At 38.4% G+C, this 26,010-nt stretch overlaps 1 protein-coding gene across 2 annotated transcripts in view; it reads left to right on the top strand.

Moving 5' to 3' along the window:
- Positions 1–26,010, top strand: part of RRAS2 (RAS related 2) — a 150,709-nt gene that overhangs the window by 75,756 nt on the left and 48,943 nt on the right. Inside the window, exon 1 of one of the 2 annotated variants that reach the window (XM_036860839.1) lies at positions 3,527–3,934. The exons of the other annotated variant lie outside the window; for it this stretch is intronic. Within the exon in view, the coding sequence (XP_036716734.1) occupies positions 3,827–3,934 (108 nt within the window). The 5' untranslated portion in view covers positions 3,527–3,826. Of the gene's footprint in view, positions 1–3,526; positions 3,935–26,010 lie in introns of those variants that run through there. 2 annotated transcript variants of the gene reach the window in all.

The following is a 26,010-nucleotide window of genomic DNA, read 5'->3' as shown; positions in this document are numbered from 1 at the left end:
GCAACCAACACATGGTTTCTACAGCATGGGTTTGCTTGCTTGGTTGCAGTGTTGGAATTGTCCTGTACATAGAGATTGCAGTGGTACAGAGTAGGAAGGAAAGAAAATCTTGGTCAGGACTCAGGCAGAGAAGAAGCTCAGCAAATAAGGATTGAAATAGGTTCTACTGAAAATAAGTTTCTCCCTGAAAACTCTAGTCACTGAATACATATGTGCACACAAGCTTGTATTCATTACCACCTTATCCTCTTTTTCTTTTACTGGTCAAACTATCATCAGGCTCAGAACCCCCTGAGTGCTCCTATACCAGATGCAGAGGCACAGAATACTAAGGAATTCATTATAGTTGCTTTAGGACCAATACCTTATTCCCCCAGTCTAAATAGTTGTGACTAGTATAGCTTTTTTTTTTTTTTTTTTTTTTTTTTTCTGGCTGTGCCGTGCGGCATGCAGGATCTTGGTTCCACGACCAGGTATCAAACCCGTGTCCCCTGCAGTGGAAGCGTGGAGTCTTAACCAGTGGACCGCCAGAGAAATCCCTATGTGTTTTTTTTTTTTTTCCCTGTCAGGGAATAACTTTCTTTTGGATATTTTTGAGATTTGATAAGCTTTTCAGATGATCATATCTTCTTTTTTTTTTTTTTTTTTAAAGTTTCCCCCATCCTTGTTGATTTCTTTCTTTCTTTTTTTTTTTTTAAATTTTTATTTATTTATTTATGGCTGTGTTGGGTCTTCGTTTCTGTGCGAGGGCTTTCTCCAGTTGCGGCAAGCGGGGGCCACTCTTCATTGCGGTGCGCGGGCCTCTCACTATCGCGGCCTCTCCTGTTGCGGAGCACAGGCTCCAGATGCGCAGGCTCAGTAATTGTGGCTCACGGGCCCAGTTGCTCCGCGGCATGTGGGATCCTCCCAGACCAGGGCTCGAACCCGTGTCCCCTGCATTGGCAGGCAGATTCTCAACCACTGCGCCACCAGGGAAGCCCTCATATCTTCTTGAAAGGAGAGAAAGATTTTGGATTGTACTTTAGAAGAAAAGCTGCATAAGGAGGACTCATTGGTTATCTTTTTGGTCCTGAAGGATTATGGGAAATTTCAGGGCTAAACAGACACTGAGAGAAGCATAACTGGCCCTTTCTCAGCATTTCCTTGACATGGGCTCCTCTTTCTTTTTCTTTCTTTTCACATTGCTAACACTATCTGCATTAAGGCTTTTCTGGCTATTACTGCTGTGTAAAAAATACCTCCCTCCCCTCAAAAAAAAAATAAAAAAGGTTCTAAGACAACCATTTCGTATCATATTAAGAAAGCTAAAGAGATCTGACAACTAAATGCAATGCCTGACCCTAGACTGGATTCCGTACTAGAGGGGAGAAAAATGCTCTAAAGCACATTATTGAATCAACTGACAAAATTGGAATATGAATGGTAGATTAGACAAAAGTATTCACATCAATGTTAAATTTACTAATGTTGATAACTGTATTGTGGTTACGTAAGATAATATCCCTATTCTTAGGAAATACACACTGAAGCCCTTAGGGGTAAAGGGCATAATTCCTGTAACTTACCCTTAAATGGTTCAAAAATTCATTTTAATATATGAATTATATATATATACATAAATTTATCATAAATTAATATGAATAACTATATCATATATATGAAAGAGAGAAAGAAGCAGACATAGGGGAGAACGATAAAGGAAGTGGGGTAAAATGCTCACATAGTTGAATTTGGGTAAAGGCGTATGGCTGTTCTTTATACTTTATAGATTGAAATTATTCCCAAAGAAAAAGTTTAAAAAAGCACAACCAGTTTACTGTTTTATTTTGCTCATGATTTTGTAGGTCAGGAAGGGCTGACCTGGGTAGCTCTTGCTTGGGGTCTTTCATGCAGTTGCAGTCAAATGCCAGCAGGGGCTGCAGTCATCTGAAGGCTGGACAGAGCTCGGTGTCCAAGGTGTCTCACATGGCTGGCAGTTGATGCTGGCAGTCAGCTAGACCTTTGACTGGCATGCTTACATGTGGCCTCTCTAGCATGGCAGTCTCAGGGTAGCCAAACTTCTTAACGATGTTTCTCCCAGAGTGAGAATCCCAAGAGAACAGGTGGAAGCCACGTGGCCTCTTCTGACCTAGACTTGGAAGTTATACAGCATCTCTTCTGCTGCATTCTACTGGTTCCAAGAGAGTCACTAAGCTGTTTCCAAGAACTTGCAGTCATGTTCCAAAACTGCCATAAATGCTTACTACATGCCAGGCACTGTTTTATGTGCTTTATATGTATTAACTCATTTGATTCTTACTAAAAACCCCCTTAAGGTAGGTAGTCTTACGGTCTTTATTTTAGAGAAGAGAAAACTGAGGCACAGAAGTTCAGTAAGCTCCCAACATGATACTATTAGTGAGAGAGCTAGGATTTGAATCCAGTCTGGCCCCAGAGCCCACGGTCTTATCTACTGCCCTACACTGCCTCAGTATACAGCTGTGATTCCTGCTACATTTGGTTAAACTGCTATACACATAGATAATCACTTTTAATTTACAAGCACACTCCCCCAACACAATCAAAATCATGTGACACATGGCTTACCTTCTCTGCTCTGGCTTCTTCATATGTGGTTTGCTTTCCCTGGAATACTTTTCTTCCAGTTATTCATCTCTCTATATTACTTATTCTTCAGGTCTTTTAGGAAGCCTTCCCTGACCACCCAGCTCTGGAGTGAGTGCTTCTCCCATGGCCACACGGAGCTATTAGTTATAGCCCTTATCATTATGCCTGACAACTTGCCTGTTGTCCTGGCCGTTTTCCCATTGGATTCTTAGTTCCCTGAGGGCAGGGAACTGTTCATAAAAGGATCGGTAGCACTGAGCACAGTGCCTGGTATGTAGTGTGTAAAAAAGCATAAATTAATCTCTCACATTCACACCCCTCAAATACAATTACCACACATTTTTCACATATACACACAGCCACTAAGACACTCTCCTGATACAACATATGCCACATATACTCTTGTCCACGCACCCTCAATCACTGTGATTCAGTCTCTGTGACATCCCTCACACACCGCAAGCATATCACACACACAATTATTGTGACAGCTCTAATCTTCAAGCACTGTCATACACTGTTTTTCATACAGTCATGGTCACCATCTGTACTCTTAAAACAGGATATTTACCCTCCTACAAACTGAATTAAGATGACAACAGCTCTATTTTTCACACACGCCTTCGCACACTGTATTTTTTATCCACACAATCCCTGACCATCCCTGACATATACAATTATGGTCACACACTGTCTACCATCTTCTTCCCACTCCCACACTCTTTGTCACACACACTCGCACACGCACACGCGTGCACACACCCACTCACAGTCAAGGGATTGCAGGGGCACATCTGAGGGGGTCTGAGCCCTCCGTCAGCTCCCGAATCTCAGCCCAGGCCAGCGCGGACCCGCCCCGCCCCGCCCCGCCCCCTCATGCATATGCAGCACCTCAGCCTGGCGGCCCGTCCCCCAGACGGCCATTTGTAGCTGCGCTGGAGGCTGCGTTCGGCAGGCGCTGCGAAGACGTGTGCAGGAGGGCGCCCCCCGGACGCTGCAGCCCCTCGCTGCTGCGGTCACCTCGCTTCTCCGCGCCTCGGCTGGGACCCGGCCAGCCCGGGCGCCGCGCTGCCGCCCGGACCGGCCCTCCAGCAGCTCCCGGCGCCCGGGACCCCCGCCCGGCCGCTCGCCCGCAGCCCGCCGGCCGCACAAGTCCCCGGAGCCGGGCCTAGGGCGGGCGGCGGCTCGGCGTGGCCGGGCTGGGCTCGGCGGCGTCCCCATGGCCGCGGCCGGCTGGCGGGACGGCTCCGGCCAAGAGAAGTACCGGCTCGTGGTGGTCGGTGGGGGCGGCGTGGGCAAGTCGGCGCTCACCATCCAGTTCATCCAGGTGCCTAGAGCGGGCCTTCCCCGGGGCGCCGGGGCGGCGGCGGGCGGGGGCTCGCGCTACCTGTGGCGGGGCGGCCGCGGGGACCCCGCCCCGGAGGTGCCGCGCGGGCCGGGGGTGGGCGGGAGGCGGGCGGGGGGCTCCGGCCGGCTCTGCCCTACTGCCCTGCGGTCGGGGCGCCCCGCTCCTGCCTGCTGGGCGCCCAGCTCGGCGTCCCGGGAGTCGGGCTTCTCAGGAATGTGTCCGGGAGGGCGGAGCTGGCGGGGTGGGAAGCGCAGATCCACCTTCTCGCTGCGGCCGCGGCCCGAGCCCTTCGGGAGAGGCAGCGCTGCCGCGCCGGGCTTCCTGCCCCGAGGCTGGGGCGCCGGGCGTAGGGCGTGGGGCTGGAGCCCCGCGCGCTGGGTTTCCAGCCGCCCCGGCCGCCTCCTGCAGCGTGGGTGCAATCCCGGTGGCAACTTGGCCGCGGCTCCGCGTGATCTCTGGGCTTCTCCGCGCACGCCGAGCCGGAGCTGCCCCCTTCAAGCAGTGTTTCTCTTTGTGTGTGTTTGTGCTTTTCTTTTAAGTAATCTCTTAGGTAATACGTCCGGGTGGGAGTGTGTGATAATGCCCCAGGGAAATGGTGGCCTCGAGGAAGTTAAGAATGTTTTCCGATAGGGGTGAGACCATTTCCTAGGTATTCCTGGTGCCTTCCTGCCTCTCGCCGTGCCAAGGTGAAGTTTGGGGTGGGCCAGGCTGGGAGATGACCGACCGAGTCGTGCGTTCTGTGTCCGTTCCAACCACTCTCTCCCCCACCCCCAATCCTCTCTGGGAGCTGGAGGCGGAAAGTCGGGTTGTAAAGGAAAGGGCGGTGGAATTCTTGATTCTTAGGATTTGCCCTTGGTAGGAGGTTTGAGTGGTCGTTTTTGGGACTATTAAAAGAGAGAAGCCCAGATATCTCTCTGCTTTTGTCAACCTACAAGGTGTGGCATATGCTGGGAGAGAATGAAGGTATCGCGTTATAGCAGGTAACAAAGATACTCTCAGTATATCAAGAGTATGGTTAAGATGCTTTGGTGAAATATTTTTGTTTGACCCATTTGTTATCAGTTGGCATACTTGAATAGCGTATTTCGTTTCACTTAATGTTTACAGTGACATTAAAATACCGAGTACTGTAGCATAAATGTGATTGTTACCTTTCATATTGACTAAATGAGCAATAATTGCTGTTACACTGTTTCGAGTATTAAAAACTGCTGCTAAAACCTTTGTATCCAGGAAGAGATGTTTATGTAGTGAGCATTTACAGTATGCTCATTAGTGGGTTAAAAAAAAAATCACACTAAGAGGTGAGATGCGCAACTTGGCCTTTCAGTTTAGCTGCAGAATCAGAGATGCCGTCATGTTGCTATTTCTCATAGGGCCAAGAGATACTTTAAGTAACTGATGGCAAAGCAAAACAATTTATAGCTAAGTCTTTCTTTGCGAACTGTAGTTAGGGGGAGGTGGGAGGTTGGTGAGGAGTGAGAGAATAATCCTGGGTTCCAGTATTAATAAATAGTGTTTAAAAAAAAATAGTGTTACCTAAAAGATTTAAACCACAAATATTTCTTTAGTGTTTTGGGGGGAGGGACCATCGAAATGTATTTGAATCTGTAAGTTAATTATTTAGTTAAGGTATTGGAACCTTTTTTTTTGGAAATAGTATTAGAAACCATTAAGATAACCGTAATTTCTGTCTGCTTAATGATTTTCTAGAATTCATTTGTTAAAGAAACACCTTTATGAATAGTGTTGTATCTAGGTACTCTAGATTTAAAAGAAGTGAAAGAGGCGTGTGTGCATGAGAGACGTGTATTTATACATAGAGAAAGAGTGTGAGCTTTGAGTCATACAGACTTGAGCGTTAGATCTTGCTGTGTTATTTATTTACTGGGCGAACATTGAGAAAATATTATTTAGCTTCTCTGAACCTCAGTTTTCAGTAAAATGGGTCTGATCGCACCGTCTTCATAATCCTTTAAATTATGGGAACATCCTTAGCATTGTGTCTAGTATGTAGTATGTGCTCCATTAATGATGGCTATTATAAGCTTATGTGTACACTTCTGTTAACACGTTTAAATGCAAAGGGAATTCAGAATCGAGGAAAAGTCAGTTTGGGAAGGATTGATAAAAGTACTGTGTAGACGTGATGGTGGGAAGAGAGGACATGTCTTACCTGAGTATGGGTGCTGGGGGAGTCATATGCTAGCTTGGAGAGAGGAAGCAGGCAAGGAGGGGAGTGGGATAGGCCCGTGACCTGGGGCCAGGGAAAGGGAGGAACATGGCCTCTGACTTTGAGGAGGCTTTCTGGAAAGACGGGAGCCAGACCTGGATCGAGTCTCATCTCTACCACTTGCTGCCTGTGTAATCTTAGGTAAATTACTTAACTTCTCGGTACCTTAGTTTTTCCCATCTGTGAACTGGGGACATACAAAGTACCACATACGGTTGTGAAAATAAAATGAGTTAACATATGTTCAGGGCCTAGAACAGTGTCTGGTACATAGTAAGGCTACAAACATTATTATTATTGTTGTTACTATATTAATCTTAGCTTATGGAGCTAAGGTGACTATCATCTACACTTAATAGAGCTGCTATTTATTGTCTGACTCCTGGGAAATTAAAATTCATTCTGTTATGATTGTCTCGCAGTAGTAATTGGAAGGAGAGAAGACTGCAGAATGATAATAACCTTAATGAGTGGAAGCCAGTTCTCTCTGTAGGAGATCAGGATGGTACAAATTGGTTTTATTTATTTTGTAAGACTCCTGAGATACGACATTTTTTTACAGTGTTCAGTATGTATTTTTCTATTATGTAATCTTGAGTAGAAAAAATATAATGAACAAATTGGGGAGTGGAGAACTTGAAAAAACAACTTTGCCTTTAACCCTGACTTTCCTTAACGTTAAATTTACTTGTTGCCTTTTATGCATATGAAGAGCTACAAAATTAGGAAATCAAGACTATAATTACTTAACTGAGATGGCTTTTTCTCTTTAAAAATGAATGTAACACATCATAAAACATCCATGATTAAAAATGTAGAATATTATTAAGAGTATATGTGTGTGCATGACCTCCTTGTTTCCGTTCATAGTTTTTTGAAAGACGTCATAAGTTTTGTTGGTGAATACAACTCCTAAACGATGAGTGGATTCTATCGTTAGGAAATGATCTTAACGTTGTAGAAAGTGAAGTGGAAAGAGCATTGACTACCTGGGTTTTAGGTCTCCCTACTCAGGTGATGCTGGGGAATCTTTTAATTGTCTGTAATCTCTTCAGGGCTTAATTTCCTCCATAAAATGTTGGGTTTGGGTGAACAAATCTCTGCACCTTTGAAATTCTAGGTTCTTTCTTACTCAGTTAACAAACTAGGTATGTGTCTTAGGTCAGGTTTCTTAAGTTCTCTGAGCCTCAGTTTCCTGTATGAAAAGGGAGACTAATATTAGTACCTTTAGGGTTTCTGGAGTAAATAAAATAATTTATCCAAATCATTCAGCACAGTGCCATCTAAGAATAAGTAAAATAATAAATTTGCTGCTTTTACTTCTGTATCTTGTTCCTCCAAAACTAAATTTGTAATTTATTCATTTTTTCTTGACATATAATCTGATCTGTTTTAAGTCTTCAGCCCCTTTTCCCCTCAGCTTCATACTCCTCTCCTCACTTTTGTGTGATATTTAGGTAATGAATGTTGATCCCGTTTTGAGTTGGGGAAACTTTATCAGTTGAGCGTTGATTTTTGGAAATAATGGAGTAACCGTTGGGTTTTCTGGCAACTCTGAGAAAAGACCATACATGTTTTACAGAATTAAGGAGAGGAATTTCCCAGCCTCTGTTCTTCATTTAGCATCCTGACTTATTATTCAGCAGTTTGTCAGATTTTGAGCTATGTAGGGGGTAGCTGATTTCTCAATTATTGAGTTTTAGTCAATCTTAACAACCTGTTAGCCTGGAGCTGACTCAGACATTGCTTTTTACCTAATTTGCGTTTTGGTGAATGTTTTTCCATTGCCTTTTCCTGGGGCAGAGATCCTAGAAGAGATTTCAAGGCACATGCATTTGTGGTAAAGTTAGTTGATCTTTGTGTGAAGTTTGTGAGTTTAGATTCCTGAATTTCTTCTTCTGTTGCTACATCTTGAACATGTGCCCTGCATTAGAAATCACTTAAAATAAATTTTATCTGTGAATTTGAAACTATACTGTAGACTTATTTTTAGTGTGCAAATTAGTTTTATATTTTCAGAGTAATTTACAAATGAATTCTTAGCATTGAAAAATAAGGTACCCCCTGCTAGTGGTGGTACATACTAGAGATTTCCTAATTTTGGTAGGAGTTGAAATGGTTCTTGTAATGATTTTTTCTTTTCCTAATCTTTTGGGCGCACTGCGTGTCATACGGAATCTTAGTTCCCCGACCAGGGATTGAACCTGCACCCCCTGCGTTGGCAGGGCGGAGTCTTAACCACTGGACCACCAGGGAAGTCCCAAGGAGCTGAAGTGGTTCTGATGACTCAGACATTGTAATTCCTAGATACAAATGTTAGGCACTCAAGGAAGAACACTTTCTTTTAGAGGATGACTGCTTTTGTCAGAGGAGAAATTCTAACCTAGGGTTTCTTAAAACTCATTCTTCTTATTCGTTTCTAACCTTTGTGTGTGTGTGTGTGTGTCTGTCTGTCTGTCTTGGGATGGGGAGGTTGCAGGAGTTTAGTGGGGATACTTCTCTTGAGTAGATTAAGAATTCTGCTTTCCCTTGGTATAATACCATTTGAAGGCAAAGTGATGACAGGCAGCTACCTACTGGGATGGGATTTTTAATTCATCTGTATTGCTGAAATGTCAAGGGTCATTCCTAAACTTTGAAATGAAACTAGTCTGTTTAATTCAGTGAGGAAAGTAAATTGCTAACTTTAAGGTGGGGGAGGAGTGCAGAAAGAGACTTTCTTAAAACTGTATTATTTTAAAATTTTTTAAAGGTTCCTTTTTCAAATTAAAATTGATCTCATAAAATAGAAACAGATTTTGTGATGCTGCATGAACGTTTATTACTTTTTTTTCCCGCCTTTTGGTGAGGAAAAATAGAAGTGTCTTTAGGGTATTAGTTCCTTGCTGAAAAGTGATAATGAGTAAAAGACTCTGCTTGTAAACAATGTAGAGTTGTCATTGAATCTTCTTGAAAGGCCTTGATCTTGAATTACTTTGGGTAGAGCCATGAAGTCTGAGTTTGGGATTGAAACTTAGTTTAAAGTAATGTCCTTGGTAGCCATTTGATTTATTTCTATTTCACAAAGAAAAATGTCTTTCAGGCCTTTATGAAATAGACAAAGATTATATATATACATATATATATTTTTTAGTTTATTTACTTGTGGTTCTGAAAGAAGCAAAGAAATATAAGTTGACTAAATTTGTGCTACTGGAGCTATATTGGACTTGAGTTCCTTCTAAATTATATTTTAGATTTAGCATTTTATAAGAGCAATGTGATAAACCAGTTGTTTATTGGTTACATAACATTAAATCATAGTTTAATTAAAAATATTATAGTTACAGAATTGGTTGTTTATATATATTAGTAGTTTAATATTGCCAGCCAATTTATCTTGTCACCTCATATGATGATGTTTTTTCCTAGGAGAAAGAATTTATATACAAGTTAGTAAATGTTCAGTACTGAAAGTACAGATACACATGCCAACATGATATTTGATGTTGCTTTTTAAAAAAACTTTACCCAGTTTTCCCACATGCTACCATTTTACTGTATTTGTTTTATTCCTCCCCCCCATGTATACACAGTTTTTTCTGAATCATCTGAGTGTAAGCTGAAGACAATGCTGCCTTATTTTTAAATACTTCCATGTATATTTCCTAAACACAAGGGTACTTGCTTACATAAACATAGTGTATAACCAAAATCAGAAATTAATATTGATATATTACTAATGTAATATGCAGAACTTTTTCAGATTTTGCCAATTGTCCCACTAATGCCCTATATGGCAAAAGAAAATCTCAGATTATGCAGTGCACTTTGTTTCCATGTCTTCTTTAATTTGGAACAGTTCTTTAGTCTTTGTGTTTTATGACATTGACATCTTTGAGTACAAGTTAGTTATTTGTAGAGTTCCCTCCATTTGAGTTTGTTTCTTCATGGTTAGATTCATTTTGGGGGCAGGAATAGCACAGAAATGATGTGTTCTTCTCAGTGCATTATATCAGGAGACATAAAATGGATTTTGATTTGACTACATAGGTGCTTACCTTTTGACTCAGTAATGCCAATCTAGGAATTTTCCCTGAAAATGTACTTCCAACAGTATGAAAATACATGTGCATGAGGTCACAGCATTAGAAACAACCTACACAGGAGAGAGAGAAGTTGAATAGAACATGGTACATTCACCCAGTGGAGCATTCTGCAGCTATAAAAAGAATAAGAACCATCTCTATGAACTGATGGGAAATGCATTCCAAGATAAATTGTTCAGTGAAGAATACAAAGGGCAAAAGTATCTACTGTATTAGTGATATACTACTTTTAGTGTAAGAAAGAAGAGGAAATGAGAAAATAGGACTATATTTACTCATTGGGGCAAAAACAGCACAGAATGGATGAATTTGAGATTAAAGAGATTATTGGTTAGCTATGGGGGTGGGTAGGGATAAGGAGAAAGCAATAGAGGGAATAGGGATAGTGACTCTTCTGAGGATACTTTTCTGACTTGTGGAACCATGTTTAATGTTTCACATACTCAGTATATAAACAGCAAGCACCAATAAAATCAAAAGGTGGAATACAAACAAAACAAATGAACTGAACTTTATATCAGATGACTAACATAACCACACTGAAGGAGGGAGAGAAAAAAAACTAATGTAAGTAACTTTTGAACCCGGTATGTGGACTATGTCCTCAGGATAAAGACAAAAAGAATTCGAAATAAACACTGAACTCTGGTTAATAGGCTTTTTTTTTTCCCCCTCCTTCATCACAGAGGCATGGGTTTGCAATTCTGAAACAATTTTCTATACTAGGATTAAGTAAATTAGTAAATGTATTGTGGAAAATGGGAGCCAAGTTCCTCACTACTGGAGAAGGGAGTTATCATTTTGGAAAGGGTGAAGGCTAGGAAGAACTCCTGATGCTTGATTGGAATTGAGGGTACTGGCATAAACTCATGGTTTAAAAAGTATAAAGATAGATATAGAAATAGGTGTATGTGGATACTCATAACACATCTATACATCTTTTTTCCAGCTCTGTCTGTTGAGAGTGCATAGAAACAGTGACACCCTATTAGCAGTGAGAACACCCAGTGCTGGATCTTGGTTTCTAAATACCATTCTTTACTAAAAGGAACCTTGGAGAAATGACTGATCCCCGGGCTGGGGCAAGGAAAAAATAGAAGATGAGCTTGGAGCATCTTATAGTGCCAGAAAGTAAAGAGCTGCTCAGAAAACAAAATGATGGTGGCATGTCAAAGAGACACAGCCAGCCTGGAAGAACTCCCACTGGCTAACTCTGGGACAGTATCATCATCAAAATAAATAATGATAGTAATTGATTATTGCCCATAAATAATGTAAGAATCTAAGAATCCATACGGGTAAATAAATAAATGAAGGAGGAAGGGAAGTTCTTCCTTAATGTAGAATTCTGACTAATAAACATAGAGGAAATGGTGGAATTAGAAAATCACCATTTGGCAGTCAAGCAACTGATTTAAGTAAGAAGCATAAATGGATGTTAAAAGTAGTATGTAAAAGTTTGAGAGTAGCTGTATATTAACATAGTCTCAAAGTATCTGCCCATAAGGTATTGTTATCGAATTGGGAGTGCGTAGTCTTAACCACTGGACCACCAGGGAAGTCCCAAATATCCTTATTTAAAGCAACCAAAAGTGTGTGTGACTGCAGTGTTTTTAAGAGATTGTTTTTTGTCTTTTGCGTTTGATTTTGTTATTATAATTGTAATAGTAAATACACTCAGTGGTGTTAACCCCTTTCTCATTAGGAGCTGTTGCTTTTATTTGCCATTTCTTTCATTCTAACTGGTTTCAGTGCTTATAAGCAATCCTCATGAGCAGCTAGTTTTTACTTTGAATTGTTATTTAGAGAACACTTTTGAGTACTTTTTTAGTCTAAGATTAAAATTTTACTTTTGCGTGATACATGATGACTTGGCTGAGTATAAAATTATTGGATCCCAAGACTTTTTGTATTACAGCAGTTGGAGGTACTGCTTTATTTATCTTCCATGTCTTTGCCTTTATCTAACTGGCCTCAAGTTTCTATTCTGCAGGAATAACTAGTTTTCTATTTGTATGCTTGTAGCCTTCTCTTATCACTGGAAATGGAAACATTTATCAGGATATGACTAGAAGTTTTTCTCTGATCACCAGTTTTCTCTGAGAAATGATGAAACACTCTCAGGTCTGGGAAGGTTTTCTTCTTCATTTTTGAAGTCATTTTCCCAATTATCTTCTGAAATACCTATTTGTGCATTGATTCTTTGAAATCATTGTTCCATATTTTCTTAAGTTAATCAGTGAGAAGGCTAAGATAGTCTCCATTCAAGAATTAGTCAAATTTGCCTTCTGTATCACTGATGAAATTTTCTGGATGTCAGATCAAATTACTCTCTTAAACAGATTTAATGCCCTTGATATCTCAGTCTAATATTAATCAGTGGTGATGTTCTCTTGTCTTTTCTTAAGGCCACAAAACTGGTGTTTTCTAAAGCTTGGTACTGCTTAAGGAAACAACTCCAGCCAAGGAAGGGTTTTTTCTTGAGTGGCAGAATGTAGTTTTTAAATTTTTCCTCTTACGACGAGTTGATCTTAGCCATTCTTGGTGCTGGAAGTAAAGAATTGGCCGTCCCTCAGAATTCCTGCAGGACACTGAAATTCCAGTTGATCTTAGCCATTCTTGGTGCTGGAAATAAAGAACTGGCCGTCCCTCAGAATTCCTGCAGGACACTGAGATTCCCATTTTTTCTTTGATACTGATGGGCAAGTTGATACTAGGGAGCTTTGATATTTGGAGTATCAACAAATATGAAATTCTATGAAATCTGCTAAGACATTCAGTCAAATTTATTTATTTATTTATTTTTGGCTGAGAGGTATAATTTTGGAGAATTAGAGATGGTTAAAAGGGATAGTTTTCAAGTTTATTAATACTTCAAATCTAAGCTTTCTGAATTGAGGCAAGTAGAAGAGGCTAGGGAAGATAGTGGAGGGAGAGTGTGTATGTGAAGCTGTAAAATGCAGATCAAGGCAAAGATTTTTCTTGTTGTAGGTATAGAAATAGAAGGGCCTAGAATCAAAAGTTGGAGTCCTTTCTTTAGCGTGTGTGTGTGTGTGTGTGTGTGTGTGTGTGTGTGTAATCTGAAGTATGCTTATTTTATGCTGTATTTTACGATTTCATATATAAACTTTGTTGTGCTTTCTCCTTTCTTTAAAAAATGGGATTGATTGCCATTTATTTCTCACAGTAGTGCTTTAAGTAACTTATCTGCTATAATTTATATTTTAAAGGTACTTGAAAGGTATTTGAAAGGATTTCTAGTAAGAGGTTTTCTAGAATGTTTCTTACATTACCATCATCACAAAGTCTGTAGTATCCTTAGTGACTTTTGTAAAAGCATTGTAAAACTGATTTTGCATTATTACTTTTGATATGAAATCTTGTACTTTTTATTAATTCTTAGATAATTTTAATTTCAGTTTGGATATTCCCTTAATTTTTACATGATTTAAATTTGAGGAAGGATTGAGTGGCTCTCTTTGTAGATTTCTAGCTTTGTTGGGCTATGGTCAAAGAATGTGACCTGTAAATTCCCTGTTTTGGAACATTAAGAATTTTTAATGGCCAAACATACCATTGATTTTTGTAAATACTCCAAGAACATGAGAGAAGAATGAGTATTTATTTGTAGCTTATAAGGTGCAAAGTTTTACATAAATCTGTTAAAATGGAATTTGTTGATTGTATTATTCAAATCTTCTGTATCCTTTTTTCTTGTATATTTTTAATCTGTGAAGCGCTGAAATTTTTATTAAATTTGTTTTAATTTTTTCCTTGCATTTCTAATTTTGCTTTGTTTTGATTTTGTATTACTTGGTATATAAAATGTTACGATGATTACATCTTTCTTATAATTAAATAGTACCAGTCTTGTGCAGAATTTTACTTTGAATTTCAACCTGTGATATTAATGTTGCCCTTTCTATTTTTTGTTTGTATGCATTTATTTCATTTATATTTTACTTTTTTTGGTGGTCATTTTATGGTAAGCTTTTGTAAATAATACATAATGTGATCTTTAAAAATCAAACCAGAGTCTTTGTCTTTTAGCAGTGGAATTCACCCCATTCACATTTATTGTATAATATTATGTATTTGTGAAATAATCTAGATAAATTTGCTTTGATCCTTTTTACTCTTTTTATATTTTATATTCTTTGCTTTTAACCTTTGTTTTTGCAGACTTAATTTTGTTTTTGTTGCTTTATTTCCCCTGCATTGAGAGTAAAAAAAATAGAGATTATTTTAAAAGTAGAGGTTGTGTCTGAGAAACTTATTCCTTGTGGTTGCCTTTGTCATAGTCATAAGTAGTCTGTGAAATTAAACACCACAGCTTCCATGTTTTTGTTTTTTAAAAAGATGTCCTAGACCTGGAAAAACTCATACTGCTTATCTGAGAACAGGCAGTTTGACGTAGTGTAAAGAATCCTTCTTGCGAGTCAAGATATTTCTCTAGATCTTGATTTAGCCACTATATGACTGTGGCTTTGGATAAGATAACCATTCTGTGTTTGATTCACTTTGGCATTATTTTAAACTCTAAACAGTAGAATGTTTACAAGTAAAACAAGTATTTTAATAGAGACTTTTTATAGGCTTGGAATTTTTGCCTGAATGTCTGCTCCTTGGTTATACTTGTTTGTACATTTTATTCTTCATATTTAGATTTTGAGTGTCATAGACCAGGAATACTTTTGTTACATAGAAGTAAGCATATAGCAAAATATTTATTAGTATTTATTAATTGCTAGTATTGGGTCTTGAACAGGGCATAATAAATAATTGGAAAAAAGAGGTCTTAGGAAACATGAGTTGTATCTATTATGGTTCCATAGCTGCTGGTCACTGAAGAGGATGTAGAACTAAACTGTTTTTGATTTTGGATTTCAGAGTTTCTCTGTAATTAAAAAATTGTTTATATGTGACATATGCACATTTGAATCTTGAGTTTTAGAAGTTTTAGCAGTTGATCCACAGCATTCAGTTTTATTCAAAATAATCTTTGGAGAAGATTGTCCTATTTTAATTTCTCTCTGGAAATTCTGACTCAGGAAATGTAAAACAGCTTGAGAGTAAGGTCTTAAAGATTTATTACTTTTGTCTTGTTTCCTAGTGGGTTTTCTCTTAATGCCTTGGTTAAATGATGACATGTGGTTGAGATTACAACAGTCAGCAATTTGTTAGCTGAAAGGAAAAGAACAGTAAGCAAGTAGTTGAGTCAAACTGCAAAGGAAGATTTGTGATAGATATAACATTTAAGTTTCAAAAATCTTGTGGAAAAGATATGTAAATATTAAATTTGTAATTTTGTCTCTTTTGCCTCTGAAATTAAGATATATCAATTAAATAAGGTAGGGAAATTCACCTTATGTGTGTATATGCATGTGCACAAGTGTGCACAGGTGTGTATCTTACTTAAACTGAGAAAGGAGTGAATTTAGGTTAGAGAAAGGGTCATTGTTTTTGGAATCAAAAAATGGAGATAAAATATAAAACAAAGGTGTAGGTCTGTGATAATTTAATGACTTGCAGAAGTTTAAATGAATAATAATAGTAGCTTAATTGAGTACTACATGAATTTATTATTTTCGGATATTGCCATGGTCCATGCCAACAAGTTGGTTTGAATTAGCTTCTTTTTGTTAAGTTACTTAATGTTAAAAATTTCTTATAACCATTGCAGTTATGGTAAACATAAGTCAAAAGTGCAAAGTTGAAAGTTAAGAATGGAGTAGAAATTGGTGAGCTTGCATGTTAGTAATTCATACTTCATCAAATGTTGGGTTTTGGTATTATTTCCTTACCATCATGAAGTCTGATAGGTTCTATGGTCATAATTTTAGCAGGTGGTAAAATAGTATGGAAAACGTTGTCTTCTGTTACAGTGTGATTCTCAATTTTTAATTTTACATTTTAGAGACACAGACTGATGTTTTGTTTATTTTTTTTCCTTCCTCAAATTGCAAATTATGTATTTAGATTTCTTTATAGCAGATAGTTTCAGGAAGGAGCCATTGGCTGAGCTGATTAGTCAAATGAAGTTGTCTGACATGGGTTACTTTAGTTTGTGGTTTTAGATGAGAACAGTACATGGTGCACAGCTGTTGCTCCAGCAGCTTTGTTCCAGCTGTCTTACTGGCCTGTCACAAAATACCCCACATTCCTTTTATTTTAAATGGAACCCCTTGTAATATTCTATACTTTATTACTTAAAATGGATCCTGCCAATTACTTTAATGACTTTTCTTCACTTTTATGCCTATCAATAGCTATTTATTTAGAATGATGCTAAAATGGATTATGAGTAACAGATTTAAACTTTGTCACCTTTGTAATTTTTTGTTGTGATTTAAAGTTGGATATGCAAAATATTTATACAAGTTGTGTTAAACATTGAAAAAGGCACCAAACTTAAATAATGTCCCCAAATAAGTAGTTGCATCTGGATGATGAGACTGGCATCTTCTAATTTCTTTTTTTAACCTTGTGTTTGTATTAATAAGCTTCAATAGAATTATAAGATGAAAAGCCGTGATTTTGTGTTTATAAAGTTTGTACAGAACCTATATAGGTAGACTTCAGTTTATGTTTTTTTGAGCAGGTGGTTGTACTTCAATTCATTTTACTATCTTACACAGTAACTGAATTATAATACTAGGGGCTTCGTTTTGTTTTGTTTTTTAATGAGGAACAAGGACCTAATGAAGAATAGTTTGAATCAGTAATGACTAATATATATTGAACATTCTCTCTGTTAGATACCATGCTAAAAGCTTTACAAACATTGTCTTAATCTTTACAATTTATTGTTTCTTTTTTGCAGACATAGAAACTGAGGCTCAGAAGTTAAATAAATTGCTCAAGATCCCACAATAATGACTGAGATGGGACTTGAAGCCATATTTTCTTGATTACAGAGCACCTAAGGGGACTATGCTCTATTACATTGCCCAAATAAAACACGTTTTATTAAGTGAGTTACCTTAGTAATGAAGTCTTTGCTGAAGTTTTTCTTTGATTAGGTTCATGAAGCACTTTCCATTTAGTTGAAATTAGGAAACCTGGGATTGAATAGGCAGTGAAGGGTTGTTTACAGTATCTCTTTGCCTCCCTCTCTGCTCCCTCCTTCCTGTCTGTGATCAGTCTCCTGTTACTCCTGCATGTGCTGTTTTGGCTACTGCTCTCCCCTGACCTGGCAACCCCCAGACACCTGCCCCACACCTATTTGAAATTCCTGCTCTCACTTAGTGCATTATGACTGGAGAAACACAGTCTGATCACACTTAGTCACAATCTGTGTGAAGTATACATCCATGACTCTTGCTGTATCCTTTACCAAGTAGGCCCTTTTAATCTAATTCTTAGTCATCCTTCTAGATGTGACTCAGGGTTCATCTGAGCCTTTCCTGAGGGAATATCCAGATTGGATGAGGTGCCCCTCCCATGTGCTTCCATAGTATGCTGTGCATTTTTTCCCTGAACCTTTTCAGAGTAAGTTGTGGAAGTAATGCCCCGTTAGTGTTTGTTTCCTGAAGAACAAAAAGAGAGTCTTTTATGTAACCTTTGTACAGTTATCAAAATCAGGATATTAAAATACTATTATCTAACTTACATTATTCAAACTTCGCCAACTGTTACAATAATGTCCTTTATAACGAAAGAAAAAAAATGTTTTTTGCCCAGGATCCAATCCAGGATTGCATGTTGTGCTTATTTTTCATGTCTTTTAGTCTTAAAAGTTATCTGTAAATTATCCCACAATTTGGGTTGTCTTGTGTTTTCTTATCATTAGAATCAAATTGTGTAGTTTTGGCATAAATATCACAAAAGAAAAGTCTTTCTCCAGTACATCATATTTAGGAGGCAACATTTCTCCATAACCTTTGATGTGAAATCTGATCCCTTAGTTAATTGCTGAAAAATTGCTACTGTTCCCTTTGTAATTAACATCTTATGGGTAGAGATCCTGAGGCCAGGTTAATAACTAGTTATTTTTGAGCTTTTGGGGTTGTGTCTCTTACTCTTTCTTGAATGCCCTCCTTTCTCCCTTCCCCGTTTCCTTCTTCATTTCTTTTTTTTTTTGTTTTCTTATTTAAACTTGCTATCTCCAATTTGTGTTTTGTGACAAGAGTTTTTTTTTTAATGCTCTCAAAGAACGCTTGTGTCATACTCATATTTTCTTTAGGGGCAAAAGCCCCCAGTTAGTACATTTTCTTTATTCTTTAGAAGGATGTACACTTTCTTGGCCTTGATTTTTTTCGTCTGTAAAATGAAGTGGCTGAAACAGATTATATCTAAGATCCTTTCAGATTCTAAAGCACATGAGTTTATGAGTTTTAAAAAATTAGATTGTTACATCCTGTTTGACCTTTTCCACCCTAAGTTTTCTAAAAAATTGTTTTCCTACTTCTTTCTGTATAATATATAAATGTCTCATTGCTTTGGATTGTAATCGACCTATTCCTACTTTGGGGCCATGATATTCTTCACACCTAGATAATGTCTCTTGCCAGACTGAAAGACAAAGTGGTATTCTTCTTTTTTTGGTGGGGTGAGGGTGGGAGTGGGGGACGCATTCCCATAACAGTCAATAAATAAATCTGTCATTCCTTGGAGTTTTCTAAATTACTTAAAAGAGAAGAGAAGAAAAAACCAATTCGGTACAATAGTGTTTATTACCTTTAAAAACATGATTTATGTATAATTCCTTTTGGAGGGTTTTACAGAGTTTCTAATCATTATATCATGATTTCTAAAGAAGTGAGAATCTTGATTCATTGTGGAATTTAGAACAAATTATTTAGTTGTAGAAGTTACTGTGCTATAAACAGACTGAAAGAATCGAGCGTTATTTCAACGTTGTTAGTAATTTTAAGTTCTGTAGTAAAAGTATTAGGTTATTTAGTGAATTATTAAAAATTAATTGGCCACATTTTAACTTTTAAAAATAATTCTTCCTTAAGAGTTTTGTCATAACTAGCATTTACCTTTTGTGATGTTTTACATTTATGCAATATTTGTTTTCAGAGGACTTTTACGTGCATGATTTCCTTTTATACCAGCACCAACCCTTTACGATTGGAAGGCGGCATGATGTTGTCATGGTCATCATTATTTCCATTCTGTAGTTGAGGAAATGGAGGCTTGGGAAGAAGTGATTTTCTCAAGTTCCTATAGTAGGTAAACAGTGAAGCTGGGATTTAAGTTGGTTTTCCTGACTCCTAAAATACAGTGGTCGTTCTACAGAACTAGGAATGTTAAGTTGGAACAAAAATGCCAACACTTTCTAGAGGGGAACTGAAAAGAGTGATACATACTCATTTAATGAATGGAATTCTGTTACGTGACTGTTAACCAATATGAATCTCGGAGGAGCACTGAATAGCGGAGGGGTGGAGAGAGGGAAGAGTAAGTGAGGTTTCATCAGAGGCACACTTGATGACTTGATATTTCTGCTAAAACTGCTGATGATGGCACCGATGAAAGCTAGTGTGGGGCCCAAGCTGTATAATGGCATCCTTTCTCTAACGTGTAGCTTCACAAGACTGAGGTATCTGTTTTATGAGTATCACTGTTGTATAAATGCGTGAAAATGGCAAACACCAGATTTAGGTATTTATTACCTGTTGGGGTAGGGAAGGAGAGGAGAGGGGAATATGATTGTGGAGGGACATATAAGGGTCTACAGTCATATTGCTAATGTTTTATTTCCTAAGTTGGGAGGTAGGTATAAATAGTCTTAATATTTTTTCTTCATAACATTTTCTGAGATATTTTATAGTAAATTAAGAACAAGAATGTGCTCTAAATTGACTTAACTATGTAGTCAAATGGAAACTTTGAGCCTTTCATTTGGTGTTCAAGGTATCATGACTTGGTTGACAAGACACAAGTGTGTTCTTTAGGGGTTTTCCTTCAGGGTGGGAAACTAGTTTCTTCCCTGTCTATTCAAACAACAAATAAGACTTTGAGTGCGATTCTAATTACGTTAAAAAGTTGATAATTGAGTTTGTGAGTAAAACATTTGTATGAATGTGTGTGTATAAGTGTATTTGTTGTGATTTGCTTTTAAAACTACTATACCCAGTTTTTGAAGATTTCTCCAAAGCACAGTATCTGATTTCATCATGGTGGTTACAGGAACTGATGATTCATTTTGCCTTAAATTTCCTGTATGAAGAACTGATACCTTTACCTTTTCCCAGAATAAAATTCTTAAGACTATTAGTAGATATAAAAAATGAATGCTCACATAATGTGGTTTTAGGTAGGTGTGAGTAAGGATTAAAAGAAAATCTAGAGTATTATATACTAGACCTGTGCTGTGTGCTATACTGTTAAACATTTTTGCTTATGAAATTCACTCATTTATAAAATGGGTAATTCCTGGACTATTTTCATCAAAAATTGATAATTTTGGGGGGTAGGATTATCTGTTTATTTAAAAATATGCTACCCGTTTGATGGCCTTGTGAATGAAAAGGAATCATATTTCCAAGTTTGGGTGATTATAGGATTAGAAAAAATGCTGTTGGTGGTTGTTCATATGAAAGCTTTTTATTTGCCTTTATTTGGGTACTTCTGCATTTTGGAGAGGTAAGATGGGAGAGAAAAGGAATTCTGTGTTCTTCAGTGTGAAAGTATGTACGGTTAGATGTTGCTAATTCCCTCAATAAAGAAATGGATTGAAATGTGATTAAAGGGCATCTTTAGATTTAAAGATTATAATGTGTGCTTAAGAGGAAGTGGGTGGGGTAGAGTAGGTAAGAGGTAGAAGGTTGGGGAAGGTGGAGTAAATGCTCTTGTTCTTGAGTTTAGAGGTTTGAATGATCTCCTTTTGGGGGGATTACCTACAGATTAACTCATGATGTAAGTTGCAGGGGTCTCTTGGTGATTTTGGATGGATTCTGAATGTCATGGAAGGACTGGACTCTTGTGGTATTGATTTTTGGAAACTTGAAAAAGTGTTTTGCTTCTAGCATGGTTTAATTTTATAGGTTTTCTTCTTCTGGTGTCTTCTCATAAGGAGAGCCATTCTTCCCATTCCAGTGGCAAGTGGAAGCTGTGGTCCATTAAGACTTTTGTAATAGACAGAATTTGGAAAATGTTCTACATGCGGGGGTTCTTTGACCTTTCTTTGGTACAAAGGACTCTTTTGGGATTCTGGTGAAGCCTCTGGACTGCTCAGAATACTGTTTTTTAAAATGTATACCACATAGGTTTATAAAAGAAACCAATTACATTTAAATACAGTTATCAAAATATTAAAAACAGAAGTCTTTTTTAACACGTTGAGTATAAATGCTATTCTGATTTATCTGCAATAGCTGTTATATGAAATATCTGTGATTTCTATTGATGACAGTCACAGGTACTGCTACAGTGGTTTATTGAAGGAAATGCTAAATTTCTGGTTAGAGGTTAGTGAAAAAAAATTTTCTCCATCCACTTTTTTGAAGTTTTAATCCCAAGAAACTCTTTTTAATGCAGAATGAATGAATAAATAAATGCAGTAAGGATTTGGAACCAGATGACTGTTGGATTGAGTCTCATTCACCACTTACTAGTATCTGCATACTTTCTCAACTCTGAGCCTTTATATCCTCATCAATATAATGGAGATGGTAATAGTACTTGTGGGAACACCTACAAAAGTAAAATCCTACAAGTACTGTTACCATTTCCATCTACCATCACAATCGACTGGTATTGTCATTCTACCTGTTTGAGTGAAGTATAAAAACCTTACCTCCCTTTATGACCCTTTACTCTCCCCTGTTTATAATATACTTTTTAAAAAAATTTCTTCCACATACATATAGAACTGCATCAGACCATATTATAATTTTTGCTTCAACTTTCAGGAATACTTTAGAAAACTCAAGAGAAGGAAAACCTGTTGCATTTATCCATATTTTTGCTAACTGTTCTTCCTTCCTGAGGTTCCTTCTTTTATTGTTTCTTTTCTGTTTAGAGAACTTCTTTAGTCATCCTTTAAGAGTAAGTCTGCTGGTGACAGATTCTTTTATACTTACTTTATCTTTTTTCCATAAGACAGTATTTTTTCTGGGTGTGGGATTCTGGATTGATAATTCAGTGCTTGAAAAATTGTGCCACTCTGGTCTTCATGTTTTCTGATGAGATATCTGCTGTCATTCTGTTTTTCCCCTATAGATAGGTGTTTTTCTCTGATGGCCTTCAAGATTTTTTCTTTGTTTTTAGTTTTTAGAAGTTTAGTTATGATGTGTCTTGGTGTGGATTTCTTCAGGTTTTTTACCTTTTTAGGGTTTGCTCATCTTCCTGAATGTATAGCTTTATGTCTTGCCAAATTTGGGAATTTTCCAGCTGTTATTTCTTCAAGTACTTTTTAAGCCCTACTCTTTTTGTCCTCTCCTTCTTGTATGCTGATAATGAATGTTTAATCTTTTGTTACAGTCTCACAGAACCTTGAGGCATCATTCACTTTTTTTTTTTTTTTTTTTTTTTTTGCAGCCTAATTCTCCCTGTTTTTCAGATTAGGTAGCTTCTATTTACTGTCTTTCAGTCCATTGATCATTTCTGTTCTTCCATTCTGGTTATTTTGGTTATTTTATTTTTCAGTTTTAAGTTCCCATTTGGTCCTTTATAACATATTTGTTTGCTGACTCTTTTGACTTCTTTGCTGAGACTTCGTTTTTTTTTCCCATTTATTTCAAGCATGCTTGTAATTGTTGAAACATTTTTGTCCAGACTGCTTTAATGTCTTTGTCAGATGATTTTAACATCTCTGTCATCTTGATGTGGGTGTCTGTTGATTGCACTTTTATCATTCAGTTTGAGATCTTCCTGGTTCTTGGATTTTCTTTCATTTTTTTTTTTTTAAACTTTGGGTTTGTTTATTGATTGATTGATTGCTGTGTTGGGTCTTCGTTTCTGTGCGAGGGCTTTCTCCAGTTGCGGCAAGCGGGGGCCACTCTTCATCACGGTGCGCGGGCCTCTCACTATCGCGGCCTCTCTTGTTGCAGAGCACAGGCTCCAGACGCGCAGGCTCAGCAATTGTGGCTCACGGGCCTAGTTGCTCCGCGGCATGTGGGATCTTCCCAGACCAGGGCTCGAACCCATGTCCCCTGCATTGGCAGGCAGACTCTCAACCACTGCGCCACCAGGGAAGCCCATTTTTTTTAAAAAAAATATTTATTTATTTATTTATTTGGCAGTGTTGGGTCTTAGTTGCCGTGTGCGGGATCTTTAGTTGCAGCATGCATGCGGGATCTAGTTCCCTGACGAGGGATCAAACCCAGGCCCCCTGCATTGGGAGTGCAGAGTCTTAACCCCTGGACCACCAGGGAAGTCCCGGTTCTTGGATTTTCTGTTGAAACCAGAACACATTTTGTTCTGAGGCTTTGGATCTTACTCAGACCATCTGTGTTAGCTGACTCTTTGATGTTGCTCTGGCAGAAGGAAGGTGGAGGTGCTGCCTTATTACTGCCAGGTGGAGGTAGACATTCCAGATGCCTCACCAAGGTTCCACTGAAAGCTGAGGTGAGGGGAGACACTCCTTATTACTGCTGGGTGGGGATGGAAGTCCAGACTCCCCTCATGTTCTTCAGTGATGCTCTTGGGTGAGAGAGGTTCGTTATTGGTCAGTGGGGATGAAAGTCCTGGCTTCCTACTTGGCCTTCTCTGACACTATCCAGTGGGGTATTGGGGTGCCTCTTTTTTTTTTTTTTTTTTTTTTTAATTTATTTTTGGCTGTGTTGGGTCTTCGTTGCTGTGCATGGGCTTTCTCTAGCTGTGGCAAGTGGGGGCCACTCTTCATCACGGTGCGCGGGCCTCCCACCATCGTGGCCTCTCCCGTTGCGGAGCACAGGCTCCAGACGCGCAGGCTCAGCAGTTGTGGCTCACGGGCCCAGCCGCTCCGCGGCATGCGGGATCCTCCCAGACCAGGGCTCGAACCCGTGTCCCCCGCATTGGCAGGCAGACTCTCAACCACTGCGCCACCAGGGAAGCCCTTGGGGTGCCTCTTTATGGCCTTGAGAGTGTGGAGTTAATTTCAGGCATCTCACGGTTGCATATTTTTAAAAAATTGGCTGATGATACAAACAATTCCTATGTTTCAGAAGAAAAATGGTAACAGGTGAGCAACAGACAATTAAAAAAACAAAGTATAATAAATGTTCTAAATTGTCACTCCTTACTGAGTAGCAAAAAAAAGCCATTTTAAGAAACGAAATTGAGTTATTTGTAGTGAGGTGGATGGACCTAGAGTCTGCCATACAGAGTGAAGTAAGTCAGAAAGAGAAAAACAAATACCATATGCTAACACATACATATGAAATCTAAAAAAAAAAAAGGTTCTGAAGAACCTAGGGGCAGGACAGGAATAAAGACGCAGACATAGAGAATGGACTTGAGGACACGGGGGTAGGGGGAAGGGTAAGCTGGGACGAAGTGAGAGAGTGGCATGGACTTATATATACTACCAAATGTAAAATAGATAGCTAGTGGGAGGCAGCCGCATAGCACAGGGAGATCAGCTTGGTGCTTTGTGACCACCTAGAGGGGTGGGATAGGGAGGGTGGGAGGGAGACGTTAGAGGGAGGAGATATGGGAATGTATGTATATCTATAGCTGATTCACTTTGTTACACAGCAGAAACTAACACACCATTGTAAAGCAATTACACTCCAATAAAGATGTTAAAAAATAATAATAAAATTAAAAAATAAAAACCTAGTTAACTTTTTTTTTTAAAAGCCATTTTAATATTATCAATTGACAAAGATTAATAAAAGGTTATCTGTTGTAGGTTAAAGATATAAGGATATGGGTACTCTCACATTGATATTGAAATTGTAAATCAACCATCTGAATTAGTCTTAAATGTCATAGATTTTGACCTAGTAGTTAATTTTCAAGGCATTTTTCCTGATGAAGTAATTTGCTATAAGGTGCAAAGATTTATATACAAAATTTTGAGACAGTGTTACTTATAATAACAAGATTTTGGAAATAGCCTATATCAGGGGTCCCAAACACCCGGGCCGTGGACCGGTACCAGTCCGTGGCCTGTTAGGAACCAGGCCGCACAGCACGAGGTGAGCGGCGGGCAAGTGAGCACAGCTTCATCTGCTGCTCCCCATCGCTCACATTACCGCCTGAACCATCTGCCCCCACCACTGCCCCCGGAAAAATTGTCTTCCATGAAACCAATCCCTGGTGCCAAAAAGGTTGAGGATCGCTGGCCTATATGATCAATAATAAAGATGGATTAAATAATTGTCCATGTCATTAAAATTAATTTTTAAGAGAATATTTGGCAAGGAGGAAATACTCATTAAGTAGGAGGTAAAAGCAGAGTATAAAACTGGACATACAGTACAATAGATTTAATTATATTTTGTTTTGTTTTTGGCATTGTGGCTAGGGACCTGGTATTTTTAGACATTAGAGACGATATTTTTCTTTAGTGCAGGGACAGATCCAAATGTTGAGGGGCCTGAAGCTTATGTGGTTTTGGGGACCCTCTTTAAGAAAGAATACAGAATTATGTACACAGATGAATATTTGTTTAGAATGAGAAAAGAGGCATTTGTGTAAATGAAGGGCCTCAAAACCCAACATTCATTTTGTGGTGAATCTGCCTCTGCTCTAAAGTATAAAATTTGGTATATGTACACTGAAACTTCATTAATTTTATTCATATCTTTTGTGTTCTATATTTTTGATTACATGCTGTAGATAATGTTTTCCTA

This window comes from Balaenoptera musculus, chromosome 8 (assembly GCF_009873245.2).
Source record: "Balaenoptera musculus isolate JJ_BM4_2016_0621 chromosome 8, mBalMus1.pri.v3, whole genome shotgun sequence".
Classification (NCBI taxonomy): Eukaryota; Metazoa; Chordata; class Mammalia; order Artiodactyla; family Balaenopteridae; genus Balaenoptera; species Balaenoptera musculus.
The sequence above is the reverse complement of the archived record's forward strand: the minus strand, read 5'-3'. Positions and strand labels throughout refer to the sequence as shown.